At 46.6% G+C, this 14056-nt stretch overlaps 1 protein-coding gene and 2 non-coding genes across 3 annotated transcripts; all 3 read right to left on the bottom strand.

Annotated features, from left to right (window-relative positions):
- Positions 1 to 332: 332 nt before the first annotated feature.
- On the bottom strand, positions 333 to 13827 carry DKC1 (dyskerin pseudouridine synthase 1). The gene is made up of 15 exons (XM_021668828.2): positions 13710 to 13827; positions 12169 to 12236; positions 11621 to 11707; positions 11215 to 11306; positions 10812 to 10996; positions 10130 to 10194; positions 9825 to 9951; positions 8491 to 8621; positions 7945 to 8088; positions 6324 to 6444; positions 4001 to 4119; positions 3305 to 3408; positions 2675 to 2753; positions 1813 to 1950; positions 333 to 1232 (listed from the first exon to the last, which is right to left on the bottom strand). The coding sequence occupies exons 1-15, from the start codon at positions 13723 to 13725 to the stop codon at positions 1164 to 1166; spliced, it is 1545 nt and encodes a 514-aa protein (XP_021524503.1). The 5' UTR covers positions 13726 to 13827; the 3' UTR covers positions 333 to 1163.
- On the bottom strand, positions 2823 to 2953 carry LOC135272853 (small nucleolar RNA SNORA56). The gene has a single exon (XR_010340817.1). It is a non-coding gene; the product is annotated as a small nucleolar RNA SNORA56 (small nucleolar RNA).
- LOC135272851 (small nucleolar RNA SNORA36 family) lies at positions 8270 to 8397 on the bottom strand. Its single transcript, XR_010340815.1, has one exon. It is a non-coding gene; the product is annotated as a small nucleolar RNA SNORA36 family (small nucleolar RNA).
- Positions 13828 to 14056: the final 229 nt, after the last annotated feature.

Genomic DNA, 14056 nt, shown 5'->3' with positions numbered 1-14056 from the left:
AAAAAAAAAAAAAAAATTAGCCGGGTGTGGCGGGGCATGCCTGTAATGCCAGCTATTCAGGAGGCTAAGGCAGGAGAATTGCTTGAACCTCGGAGGCAGAGGCTGCCATGAGCCAAGATCACACCATTGCACTCCAGCCTGGGCAAGTCTGTCTCAAAATAAATAAATACATCAACCCTCTCCTGTGTTCCAGGGAGATCACTGGTTTTGTGGTAATCACTGCCTCTGAGACCTTGATCTCACATCAGTTGACAAGGCCCAAGGCAAACTGTGTAAGATACACAAGGAAAACGTAAAAGCAGCCAAACAAACGCAAAGCATCACATTTCAAGTAGGACATAAATGTCTCTAGATTTTTAATCAAAATATTTTACATTTTTTGCTCTGCTAGCATGAGATCACCAACAATAAGAAAACCCAACAGGAATACATAAAAAACTTAACAAGTTGATTTTAATAAGTAAAAATGACATCGTTCTTCTCCCAGCAATGAAGAGTTTCATTCTTTAAGAGTAAACGAGGTCTACAAGAGGTCACAGGAACAAGCAGTCAGATGGATGTGGGTGAGCACTGTACACAAGCTTTGAGGAAGTGCAAAGGACTGACCTCTAGGCCAGAACAAGACGGAAAACTCCCAGGCCTGCCAGGCCTATACCCAGACACCAGGATGGACAAAACGCAGTTATACTGAATTCAGAGACAAAATTCAGCGACACTCTCACTTGAGGTTCTACACCATTTCACTGAGCAGACTTAGTTTTTGTGTTTTGTTTTGTTTTTTTTTTTTTTACAAACCTTTTAAACAGAGGGGATAAAAAAAATGCAAACTAGGACTACAATGTTAAAACAGCCACTAGCAGACAGCTACGGACAGTTACTGGGTCTAAAGGTGAGGCTTCCCAACTCAAATCGATAAGTCATTGGGATAAACTCTGCCTCTTTTATCTTTCATCACCCATATCCTTAAAACAGGACAAGATGGGATGACCACACCAGGTAACATCACCGAGGTCTCAAAGTAGCAGCTAAAATGTGCCGGAAGTGTCCATCCTGTCTAGAACCTATGTTCCACTCTCTCAGCAACAAAAGGATCTGTAACATGGTTTCTCAGTAAGGCTTTAGTTTCTCCTCCCAGCTGGACACAACGCTGTAAGTGGCCTTCACTACTCAGAAACCAATTCTACGTCTTTTGCTTTCTTCTTCTTCTTCTTCTTCTTGGTAGTATCAGTGTCCTAGAGAGAGAGAGAGCAAGCTCAGAGGTAGCAACCACTAACAAAACTATGACTCTCCCAGAAGGAAATCGGGTAAAGGTCCACACAGTCAAGCACGGCTATTTCAGGATCTGTAAGAATATTCTGGGTTAAATACTGCACGTGACACAAAGTTCTGTGGTCTACTTTTGGAAGTAGAAACATTCAGATTGGGCCGGGCGCGGTGGCTCACGCCTGTAATCCCAGCTACTCAGGAGGCTGAGGCAGGAGAATTGCCTGAACCCGGGAGGCGGAGGTTGCGGTGAGCCGAGATCGCGCCATTGCACTCCAGCCTGGGTAACGAGCGAAACTCCGTCTCAAAAAAAAAAAAAAAAAAGAAACATTCAGATCACCAAGCTACACATCCACTGCACCCACCATCAATAGAGCTCTAACTATAAGCGGTGGCGGCCGGGTGCCTCCATCTGCCCTTTCCACAGGGAGGGCACTAAAGGCACCTGGTGGCACCCCAGCCCTGGGACACAGCTGGTACAACCTGGGCCATTCTTTCCCCACGCAGAGACTAAGCCAGCCCAAAGAACCTGTACGTGTTCACACACACCCCATCTGCAGGCTCGGCCCCACTCTCCAGACCAGCTCTGGCCTTCTTCTCCTTCTTACTCTTCTTCTTTTCCTTCTTGATCAACTGAGGAACTGGTGGAGGGGTCTCGTCGCGTTCACTCTCACTGTCTCGCTTCCGCTGAGATGAAAGCAGTTGGTTAAGTGTTAGATCTTGGGCAAGATCCCAGCTGAATGTGACAGGACGTTTTCTGACTACGAACCCAGACAGGGCCCTAGTTTCCTGAGGATCTGAAGACAGTCTCATCCCCCAAATCCAAGAAGCCTGGGGGCAGGCGTGAGAGGAACAGCACGGGGCTGATGGGCAGAAAGGCCCGGAGGGGCTGTTTCTCTCATGACTGCAAGGGTCTCTGAGCGTGCTCCTGTGTACTCATAGAAAGCAGGCAAAGCAGGAATTCACATCTGACAAGTCAGAAGCTCCTCCCACACAGCCTGTGCGGGATACTCAGTACCGCTCCTGGTTTCTGAGTGTAGACCTGTCATTCTGACTCTTTAAACACTGGGTGGTGCCAGGTTAAGATGCCTGCCAGTCTCTGCCAATTCTGCTCTCTGCTGAATTTTGTATGGCCTCAAGTGTCCACTAGCCATGGCCTCTGATCTCAACATATCTGTCCCAGCATTTCCCCAAAGGGGGCCGGAATGACATGTGCACCACAACCCACTGTATCCCCGTGCTGCTGCCATAGCTGAGGTAGGAGTGAAGGCAGGTCTGATTCCTGAGCCCACATTCCTCCTCCCAGCAGACACGACAGGCAATACAAATCCCTGCGGAGCCCACACAAGCAGCCGGACCTCAGAGGCCTCACCCTAAGCACGTTCCAAAGTGACCACAGCACACCACTCACCTTCGCAGTTTTCGCTGCTTCAGCAACTACCTGCGGGGCTTTTACCACTTCAGCAACCACCTCTTTCTTGGCAGACTCACTGAAAGAGGAGAGGCGGCAACAGGTGACATTCACTGAGTGGCTTTCCAGGGCAGTACTGATGCTATGCAGTTATCTGGCAAGTCTAAAGCCACCATCAAAATACTGACACTGGACAAAATAAGAACTCATCACTTACTGTTGCAGACTGACTCCCTCTAGAGTCCCACGAGCCAGACTAGAAAGGGTAACTGTCTGCCGTGCAGGCCCGAACGCGTAACTGGCCTGGGCAGCCAAGACCTCATGGGACCCGAAGAGTTAGTTTGCCCCAAACCGCACGACTCCCACTCCCTTGGGGCTCTACAACCTCCGTGCTGACCTGTCCATTGCCTCTTATCCATGTCCTCCTGCGTCCAAATGGCAAGTGGGCTCTGTCTACCCTCCCCGTCCTCACCTGTTGACGACGTACTCCTGCATCGAGGCAGCAAGCGTGCCATCGCTACCCCCCCTGGCTCTAAAACATCCTGCCCTCACCTGCTACCCACCCCTGGCTCTAAAACATCCTGCCCTCACCTGCTACCCACCCCTGGCTCTAAAACATCCTGCCCTCACCTGTAGTCAACGTACTCCTGCTTCCAGGTGGCAGGCGTGCTGTCTGTTGGTTTCCCGTGCTTGTCCAGAAGGCCCTGCTTGATCATCAGCTTCTTCTGACTGGCCTGGAGGAACATCAAGGTGCCAACATTAGAATGGTTTCAATGCATGGTGACTGCACATAACAGAACAAGGTTCCTCCCTAGTGTATTCTCGGAAGGACCTCAAACTCCTATCCAGAACATTCAGAATTCACCCACTAACTCCAACAAACACAGGACTCGTTGAAGGTCACACAGCGTATTAGTAAGAGCCTCTGCAGTGCCATTTGGCGACACATCCCCACCACACATGCTGCCTGTTCCCATTGCCCTGAACTCTCCCCTCCCCTCTTCACTTAACTTCATCAACAGCTGACCCACTCTTCACACTGGACTCTCCAGGTGCCTGACACCTCTCTGCACTCCTTGGTAGCCACTAACATGGGTGAAAATCACCATTCCACTGTGTGATTATGTAAGTAATGCCCAACTGTTTCCCCTCATTAGATTGAAATCTCTAAGGTCCAAGACAGGCCCTGTTTCCACTCATTGACAATCTGGAGCCCAGCACAACACAAGGCTACCGTGGTGAAATACACCAAGAGCTGCCCAACTTAACTATTCTACTACGCCAAACAAAAGAACCTGGCAGGGCACGCAACCCAGTCCCACTTACCTTTGGCCCTAAACCCCACTTCCGAGGGTAAGTGTCTCTCTCCATGATCACTCTCTTGATCTTGGCTACTATACCATGGTCGCAGGTAGAGATGACTGCTGTGGTCATTAACGCAATAGCTACAGGCATTGAAAAAAGAAAAGAATTATCTGAAGGGGAAAGAACGGATAATCGATGAGCCCCAATTCTACTGTTCTATGCCACTTTAAAATTTTAAAACTCTGAGCTCTACTACTTTAGTTGGGGTTTCCTTTGCTCAGGATATGCACATGGAAGAAATCCTCCATTACAGGAAGGACGCTTTTGAAATGATATTAAACTTCTCAAGTTGAAAAAACACCTAAACAAAGCATCTGAAGAGACACATAGAAACGGCATGCACGCTCCCTTTGGGGCCATGGAGCCTTTGAAGTTTAAGGATTCCTTTACTGCTTCCGTCCATAGGCTGTGGCTGCCTTGCCTGCTCACAGAGCTAAGGAATCCTGATGACATGCTTACTTCTGGTGCAAATTAGACCCACTAAATGAATAGCTCTGAGGTTCATTCACTAAGAGGGTGCAGAGCATTTAAAGTCTTAAGAGACAATCCAATAGTAGCTAAACGTTCACGAGTTAAAAAACACTGGTGCTTTATATGGAACCACAAAACACTCAAAATAGCCAAAGCTATCCTAAGCAAAAAGAACAAACCTGGAGGAATCACATTACCTGACTTCGAATTATACTACAGAGTTATAGTGATCGAAACAGTATGGTACTGGCATAAAAACAGACACATAAACCAATGGAACAGAATAGGGAACCCAGGAACAAATCCACACACCTACCCTGAACTCATTTTTCACAAAGGTGCCAAGAACATACACTGGGGTAAAAAACAGTCTCTTCAATAAATGGTGCTGGGAAAACTAGATATCCATATGTACAAGAATGGGAGAAAATATCTGCAAACTACCCATCTGACAAGGGATTAATAACCAGAATATATAAGGAAATCAATGCTATAGGAAAAAAATCCAATAATCCAGTCAAAAAACAGGCAAAAGATTTGAATAGACATTTCTCAAAAGAAGACAAATAAATGGCAAACAGGCATATGAAAAGGTGCCCCATGCGAATCACCAGAGAAATGCAAAGCACAACTACAATGAAATATCATTTCACTCCAGTTAAAGTACCTTATATCCAAAAGACAGGCAATAACAAATGCTGGTAAGAACGTGGAGAAAAGGGAACCTTCTTTGTATACAGCTGGTGGGAATGTAAATTAGTACAACCACAATGGAGAGGTTTGGAGGTTCCTCAAAAAACTAAACTGAGCTATGATATGATCCAGCAATCCCACTGCTGGGTATATACCACAAAGAAGGGAAATCGGTGTTATCAGAGATCACAATAGCCAAGATTAGGAAGCAACAGATAAACGGATAAAGAAAATGTGCTACATATACACAATGGAATGAATACTATTCAGCCTTAAAAAAGAATGATATCTATCCTGTCATTTCCAACAACATGGATGGAACTGGAGATCATTATGTTAAGTGAAATCAGCCAGGCACAGCAACACAAACATTGTATATTCTCACTTATTTGTGGGAGCTAAGAACCAAAACAATTGAACTCATAGAGAGTAAAAGAATGGTTAGCAGAGACTGGGAGGGTAGTGGGGGGCTGGCAGGGAGGTGGGGATGCTTAAGGGGTACAAAAGAAAAAAAAAGAAAAATCAGGCCAGGCGTGGTGGCTCACACCTGTAATCCCAGCACTTTGGGAGGGCAGATCACCTGAGGTCAGGAGTTTGAGACCAGCCTGGCCAACGTGGCAAAACTCCATCTCTACTAAAAATACAAAAATTAGCCAGGCGTCATGGTGCACACCTATAATCCCAGCTACTTGGGAAGCTGAGGTATGAGAATTGCTTGAACCTGGGAAGCAGAGGTTGCAGTGAGATGAGGTCGTGTCACTGCACTCCAGCCTGGGCAAAAGAGTGAGACTGTTAAAAAAAAAAAAAGCAACAAAAATAAAACCCACCACCACCAATAAAAATCAAAAGAATGAACAGGTTGAGTAAGACCCTACTATTTGATAGCACAACAAAGTGACTATAGTCAATAACTTAAGTGTACATTTTAAAATAACTAAGAATAAAAAGGGATTGTTTGTAACACAAACGACAAATGCCTGAAATGTATACCCCATTCTCCATGATGTGATTATTATGTATGGCATGCCCGTATCAAAACATCGCATGAACCCCATAAATACATACACCTACTACATAACCACAAAAATTTACAATTGAAAAAACAAACATCCACTCTTACCCATGCAGATTGCTTCTCCTTTGGTGGTGATAACCACAATCTCTTGATTGACCTCAATGCCATCCTCATATCGCAGAACACCTGGAAGCATGATCTTGGCCCCATAGCAGATGGCATTTACCTGCAGAGATGGCACCATGTGTAAGGGCCCCAGCTGCTGTCCTCCACCCCACACCCACACCAGAGTAAGGAGGATAACAAGAGGGTGGGGCCTGACACCAGGAAACAGAGCTAATGGCACTGACAGCCCACTAGCTGTGACGGGCATGAAGGGACTCAGAAGAGCAGCAGCTACTTTCCACACAGGACTCAAAAGTAGTAAAGACTTTCAGGTTTTCAGGTTCTAGAGACTAGAGGTATTTTCATTTTATTTATTTTTTATTTTTAGGCAGCGTCTCCCTCTGTCATCCAGTGTGAAGGGCAGTGACACATTCTTAGCTCACTGCAACCTCCGCCTCCCGAGTTCAAGTGATTCTCGTGCCTCAGCCTCCCAAGTAGCTGGGATTACAGGCATGTGCCACCACGCCCAGCTAATTTTTGTATTTTTAATAGAGACAGGGTTTTATCGTATTGCCCAGGCTGGTCTCAAACTCCTGAAGCTCAACCGATTTGCCTGCCCTGGCCTCCCAAAGTGCTGGAATTACAGGTGTGAGCCATTGCACCTGGCCAGTATTTTCATTTTAAACATCAAAAACAGCCTTAGCATTCCTTAATTGCTCCTCTCTCTCCCTTATCAGGAGAAAGAATATATTTACTGGAGATACAGGCAATAACAGGGTCTGAAAGAACTTGCAAACACGATTAGTGACGCCTGTTGAACCAATCACACACAAGTCTTGGTGTAGAATTTATAGGCCAATGGGTACAAGTTAAGGCCACCTCTTCAGAGGTTCAATGGTACCCAATGCACCCATCCGCCTTATGCCATCTCTACCCACCTAGATCTCTTGCTGATCACATTCTACCCTCCCTTTATTTTCAGCCACAGGCCAATGGTTTGATAAGGAGAAGACATTACATTACACTGTCCACTGTTTGTGACTGCATTTTATTACGGTGCCATCTTTCAGTATTTATCATAGACTATATGCATAAAAAATGCAAACATCTATACAATTTAAGATTTGAATATAAGTAATTACCAACCACAAATATTTTAAATATCCAGAAATTTTTATCCCTCAAGTAACAGCAAAGACAATATGTCTTATTTTATAAAAGACCAATTATCTTATCTTCATAAAAACATAGCTCACAGCCTCAATCTCCCGGGGAACAAGCAAGTCTCCCACCTCAGCCTCCCAAGTAGCTGGGAATATCGGCATGTGCCACCACACCTGGCTGTTTTTTTATTTTTGTGAAGACAGGGTCTTACTATGTTGCTCAGGCTTGTCTCAAACTCCTTCCTGGGCCCAAGCGATCCTGTTGTCTCAGCCTGCCAAAGTGCTGGGATTACAGGCATCAGCCACCGTGCCCGGCTTAATGTGACTTAAGTGTGCCTACCGTTAAACTTTTACTTTAAATTAGTATACTTGGTTTGGACTTGGAAAACAAGAAAAGGAACAAGCCTCATCTTTGGAGTACATTCTGTCTAAACATGAACTCCTAAGCTAGAACTTACTGCACTGTCTTTCATAACCAGCCGTTTATGAGACGTCAACAGCTTTTCCAAAGGGTAAATAACTCGCCGCAGGTAACTCTCATCCTTGTGGTTATCATACAGCCACTGAGCATCAAGCACATCGTGCATTGTCACCATGTGGTCCTGAAAAGCAGCCGTATATAAAAATAATTCAGTTTATTTGTATCTCAGCCCATCAGACCCCAAACTTTGTAAAACTGAAGGTAACTTGTCTGCTAATACAAGCTCATTGTGTCTTCAGCCTTTTCAGTCCTGTCTCTTCCAGGCATCTTTAACTGTTGATGTATTAGACCCAAGCAGGCATTTTTGTAGGCTGGGAGGCAAATGAATAGAATACCTTCTACCCAGTCATCTCCCCTACCCATTTTAATGTCCCAAAGTTTAATTAACAGGACAGGGAAGCTGCCCTGGACTGAACTCAGCACTTTGGAAAGCGCCTTTCCCATGACAGGAAGGAAGTGGAGTGCCACCAAAGGCTGGCAGACAGTAAACCAGCTCTAAAACTTCTAGCCCCATATCACATACCTTTTCACTCATGACTCCAGAACGAACCCTCCGAAGCTCCTGCATTTGACCACCAACTCCCAATAACAAACCAAGATGCACACATAATGTCCGAATGTAAGTGCCGGCCTCACAACTCACCCAAAAGATTCCTAAGATACATACACAAGAAAAGCAGCACCTACTGTAAATACATCACCAGTTGAGAAATGCAGTTATCCTTTATCTGAGCCATCAAGACTAGAGGTGATAGACACAGGCCACGACTAGCACCACATGCCAAGGGCAACTACTTTTCAAAATATAAGCATTTGCAGCTGGGCACGGTGGCTCACGCCTGTAATCCCAGCACTTTGGGAGGCCGAGGCCGGCGGATCACGAGGTCAAAAGATCAAGACCATCCTGGTGAACATGGTGAAACCCCGTCTCTACTAAAAGTACAAAAATTAGCTGGGTATGGTGGCGTGCTGTAGTCCCAGCTACTCGGGAGGCTAAGGAAGGACTTGAACCTGGGAGGCAGAGGTTGCGGTGAGCCAAGATCACACCATTTCACTCCAACCGGGGCAACAAAAGTGAAACGCCATCTCAAAAAAAAAAAAATAATATATATATATATAGATGCATTTGCTGTATTTAAAGATCTGTAATTCTGTTATTAGCAGTAGAGTCACACAGCAGAACTTTTAACACCTAGTTGCAGGTATATTCAGCATGGTATGTTTCATGGATGGGAGGAAAATAGGCATTGTCTCAATTTTATAGCCGGGTGCGGTGGCTCACACCTGTAATCCCAGCACTTTGGGAGGCTGAAGCAGGCAGATCACCAAGTCAGGAGATCAAGACCATCCTGGCCAACGTGGTGAAACCCCATGTCTACTAAAAATACAAAAATTTACTTCTGACAACTTAATCTGACCAGTCCTGCTAAGTATTGATATGTTAAAAAGACAAGTAAAATCCAAGTGTTTATTGTTGCTTTTTGCCATTTGGTAGCATTTTACACACAGGATTCGACCTTCAGAATACTCTGGATTCAACAGAAAAACCTTTTAAATGACGTTTTGTACAACAGAAGTCAAAATTGTGATAAATAAAAAAATACATGCAAAATATACTTTTCTGAAAACACTTACCTTTGAAGAAAGCACCAAACTACATACACAAATGCAGAATGAAGACATTTCAATTTCAGCAGAAGCAGTCATAAAAGGTGTAAAAGCCACCTCACTTTACCAGGCACTGTTCACTTTTTAAACAAAAGACAATAAAAAATATTGCCCACAGACAATATCCCTGCTGTAGGGCAGGTTTCCGGAAGTGTGTAACAGAACACAGCCCCCGGCCCAGAGACCCACCTAGTCTTCTTTCAGGATCATATTCAATCATTTTGCTCTCGTAGATGGTCCTCACTCGGAGCTGCCTCTTTACCGCAGCGATAAGTGGGGGTCGCTGGAATAGGGCACCTGTCAGAGTTTCTAGGGCCTAAGAACAAACAGCCCCATCAGAATGTATGTGACCAGCAGATGCCCCTACCATGTGCAGTCACTGGTCCAGGCTGGCACAAAAGGAGTCAGCCAGGACAACTAACCCATCTCCAGATGTTTAGGGGCTCAGAGACCCACGCTGACAAAGGGTATCCTCCTTAGAACTGCAGACTTACCCTGGAAAGCTGGGTCCCCCCTTCGATAGCATTGTGCAGCCGGACAATCCCCACATACTCTTTGCCTGAAAAATGACAGAAGAGTAGTCAGGTGTGGCCACTGAGTTTTCTCTTTTCTGTATTTCTTATAGGCTCAGTCACTCCCGTTTTGCACAGCAGGAAAAGCAGGCAGTTTGACCTTGTGTTTCTATAAAACTTGCATTAAGGCAGATTTCATGGTGATGATGTGGGAAAGGAATGCAGACACTTTCTCACTGGGAATTCAGTGTCCTACTGACAAGGGCAGTTGGGAGTACCCAGTGTACAGAGCCTGCCTGGAAAATGCCTTGCGAGATATGCAGGCTTTTCTCAGATAAGAATGAAGGAAGGATGCTTTAGGCAGAAATGGTAGCACAGAGAAGCCTGCGGTGACCAGCTGAGAGCTGGACTTGGGCAGAGTTCTGCCTCCAGGCTACAAATGGATCCAGTCAGCTTGATGAACACATGCTTAGTATTTGGAATTCCAAAAGGGGCAGACCACCAAGATGTGGCACAGGACAGAAGGCACACAGAAACAAAACAATATCCTTGCTTCAGAATTTTCTTCCCCAAATGAAGAAATAGTTTCCATCAGGCAAAACGTAGAAAGAAAATGCAGAAAGCTTTCCACTCTAGCCAGTCCTTCCCTCCCTCCCCCATATACCTGCACTCTGTTGTGACTTCACCAACCGAGTGGCTCGTTCTATGCACACGATTAAACAACCAGTCACCTTGGGATCCAGAGTACCACTGTGCCCTGTCTTCTCCACCCTAAGTATCCGTCGAATCCAGGCTACCACCTCATGGGAAGAGGGGTTAGAGGGCTTGTCAAGATTAATGAAACCTGTCCTAGAATAGAAAAAAAAAAATTAATGCATCACCCACTTGTGTGTTCCAACGAAACAACAAATCTGAGGAGTCAAAAAGAAAAAGAATTCACCGTGGGTACAGGTTATATATTCAGGACAAAGCTATTCTGACATGCTACTGTCTTCTTGAATAGCTGGTGTGAAAGCATCATTTTCAAAAGGACATGAGTTTCAACAGCGCCTCCTCCCAACACTTACCTGATATAGTCCCCAATCTCTCTCTTCAGAGGATTTGAACCACATGCAAGAGGTGTGTAGTGTGCTGTCCTTACATTCAGCTTATCAAAATTCTAGAAAGTGACGACACAACACAAAACAAAATAACATGTCACGAACACACGTAAAACGAGAGGCAGCACCGCTGTGCGGCCCACAAATTGGCATAGGTCTGCAAGATGGAGTAAGTACAAAACTGATTGTTTATAAACTTAGCAATCTAATATTGTGGTGGTGACATATGTTGTATTCCACAACAGTGTTGAGTGCACTGCAATTTTTTTTTAAACTTGGTTCTTCATTTCAGACACCTTAAGGAATTCTGCTTTAAACACTTGGAAATAACATAAAAGCAGATGTTCGCCTGACTCATATCTTAACCACATACCTTTAGCAAAAGGGGCCACTGGGACGTGTCCAACTTAGCAACTTTGGATTCAGGTTTGATAAGAAATTCTTCAACGTGTTGTATTTCCTTTCACAGAAGAGAAATATAGCCTATTAGACTTCCCACCTGATTTTGAATAATTCCACTGCTACCACGGAAATGTGTGCCTTTTAAATAGAAAATAAGGCTTTCTATGCCTTTTCAGTGGGACCTCCAAGGGAAAGAGAGAAGAAATGAACCAGGAGTACAGAAGGGAAGTGAAATGTCACTAAGATGGGTCCAAACATTTAAAGAGAAAGGGGGATAGTGGGAATGCGGGTGGGAAAAGGAAGAGAAATTCAAAGAGAGCAGTTGGGAAGGCCAGCACCATTTAGTGAGCTACGCCTGAAGGCGACTTGGGCTGTCTGGGGCTGTCATATCAAATCTACACAATGACCACCAATCCTGGCCCATTCTTGGAAACCTTTAAAAACACTTATTTCCTTTAGTTTGTTATTTAAGTAAACCTTCTTTTTAGTCAAAGTGAAGTCAAACACATTACTACTCACGGCTACATCTTCTTCTGGCAATGACTTCCGCTCCTTTTTCTTCTTATGCTTCTTTGGTAAAATAATTACTAAAGAAAACAAACACAGGATTTGGGAATTTTCCCCGAGAATAAATGAGCATGAGTTTAAAATAAAAACCGAAATCAGGGCAGGTAGGAGATGGATTTGTTCAAGGACAGACTGCATATGTGACGGTGGCCTCCATAAGATTATAACAGAGCCTCCAATAGTGTAAAGTCTGAGGTCTTCACATTCAGTCACTGACTCAACCAAAGCAACTTCCAGCCCAGTAAGCTCCATTTATGGTAAGTGCTCTCCTCTACGGGTGCACCACTTTTAACCTTGTGTACTATATATACATATACATTTGAGATGGAGTTTCACTCTTGTCGACCAGGCTGGAGTGCAGTGGTAAGATCTTGGCTCACTGTAACCTCTCTCCCAGGTTCCAGCGACTCTCCAGCCTCAGCCTCCCCAAGTAGCAGGGATTACAGGCATACACCACCATGCCCAACTAATTTTTGTGTTGTTAGTAGAGACAGGGTTTCACAATGCTGGCCAGGCTGGTGTCGAACTCGTGATCTCAGGTCATCTTTGGGTGATCCTGACCTCAGGTGAGCCTCGGGCTCCCAAAGTACTGGGATTACAGGCATGAGCCAGCATGCCCAGCCCTGTACTATATTTTTACTGTCCTTTTTCCACTTAGACATGTTTAAATACACATCCTCTCGACACTTGTGCTCCAACTGCGTATAACATTCCCCACAGCACCATGCCGTCCAGGTTCGGAGCCTAGAGCAACAGGCTACACCATATACAGCCTAGGTGCGTAGTAGCCTATGCCATCTAGGTTTGTGTAAGAACACTCCGATGTTCACACAGTGATGAAATTGCCTAACGACCCATTTCTCAGAAAGTATATCCATAGGTCAGAGAGAAAACGAAGTAAGGCCAAATAGATGGGTCGCATGGCTGGGTAACTGCCTTCCGGTTCACCACGTGGCTATGGCAGGGCTTAAACATCCCACAGAAGCGCTCACGCAGGGGACCCCACAGTTCCATAAGCGACCACTCGACTCTCCCCGCCAGCCTGTGGCCTCTAGAACTTTTTTGCAACTTGGAGCTATCTGTGCTCCCGGGTCTCTCGGCTCCTTTGCTTCTCGGCCCGTTCCCACCACCCTTGCTCCCATCGTCGCGTGGAGCTATACTGGCGGCGTCCGGGCTGGCAGCAGCACAGACGCTGCCACGTCCCCCGCCACCACGGGTGGGCAGCACGACAGACGTCTTACGACGGCGACCCGGACCCCAGGGAGGCTTGTCGTCTGGGAGAGGGCCGAGCCCCGCCATGCTAAGTCACCGCGAGGGAGTCCCACTCCCGCCGTCGCCATGGAGCCAGGGCCGAGCCACAAGGCCGGTCAGCTAAGGGGCCGACACGCCGGTGGGAATCAGAGGGAGGTGTGCGCGGGCCCCGATACCGTCCCCCATCCCCGGCTCCCCAAGTCGCCCGGAGTTAGCACGGCCCGGACGCCTGCAGCCCTTACCTTCCGCATCCGCCATGTTACCCTGCACCGCGTGCGTACTGCCTGGTCCACCGCCCACAGAACTAACGCAGACTCCCGCCGCCACACTCTAGTCAGGCCGCGCCGCTAGGCCTGCCCATCCGCGCACAACCCCGTGCGTGCCTCGCCGCGGGGCGGGAGGGGGCGGGGCTTCCCGGGGGCGGCCCCGAGGCGCGCGCGGATCTTCCGCGCAATGCGATTGGCTGGCTCGGCCAGGGTCGCGCGACCGCGCCTGCGCTTCGAGCCTCTACCAGCCCGGTTGGCCCGGGCTGGAAGCGCTAGTGTCGCCCGTCCCGGCAGCCCTGAGTCTGTGGGCGTGTCCCCAGCTG

Source organism: Aotus nancymaae, unplaced genomic scaffold (assembly GCF_030222135.1).
Source record: "Aotus nancymaae isolate 86718 unplaced genomic scaffold, 86718_ANA_hifiasm-v0.15.2.pri h1tg000138l, whole genome shotgun sequence".
In the NCBI taxonomy this organism is placed as follows: Eukaryota; Metazoa; Chordata; class Mammalia; order Primates; family Aotidae; genus Aotus; species Aotus nancymaae.
Note: the sequence above shows the minus strand (reverse complement) of the source record. Positions and strands in the feature narration are given on the sequence as shown.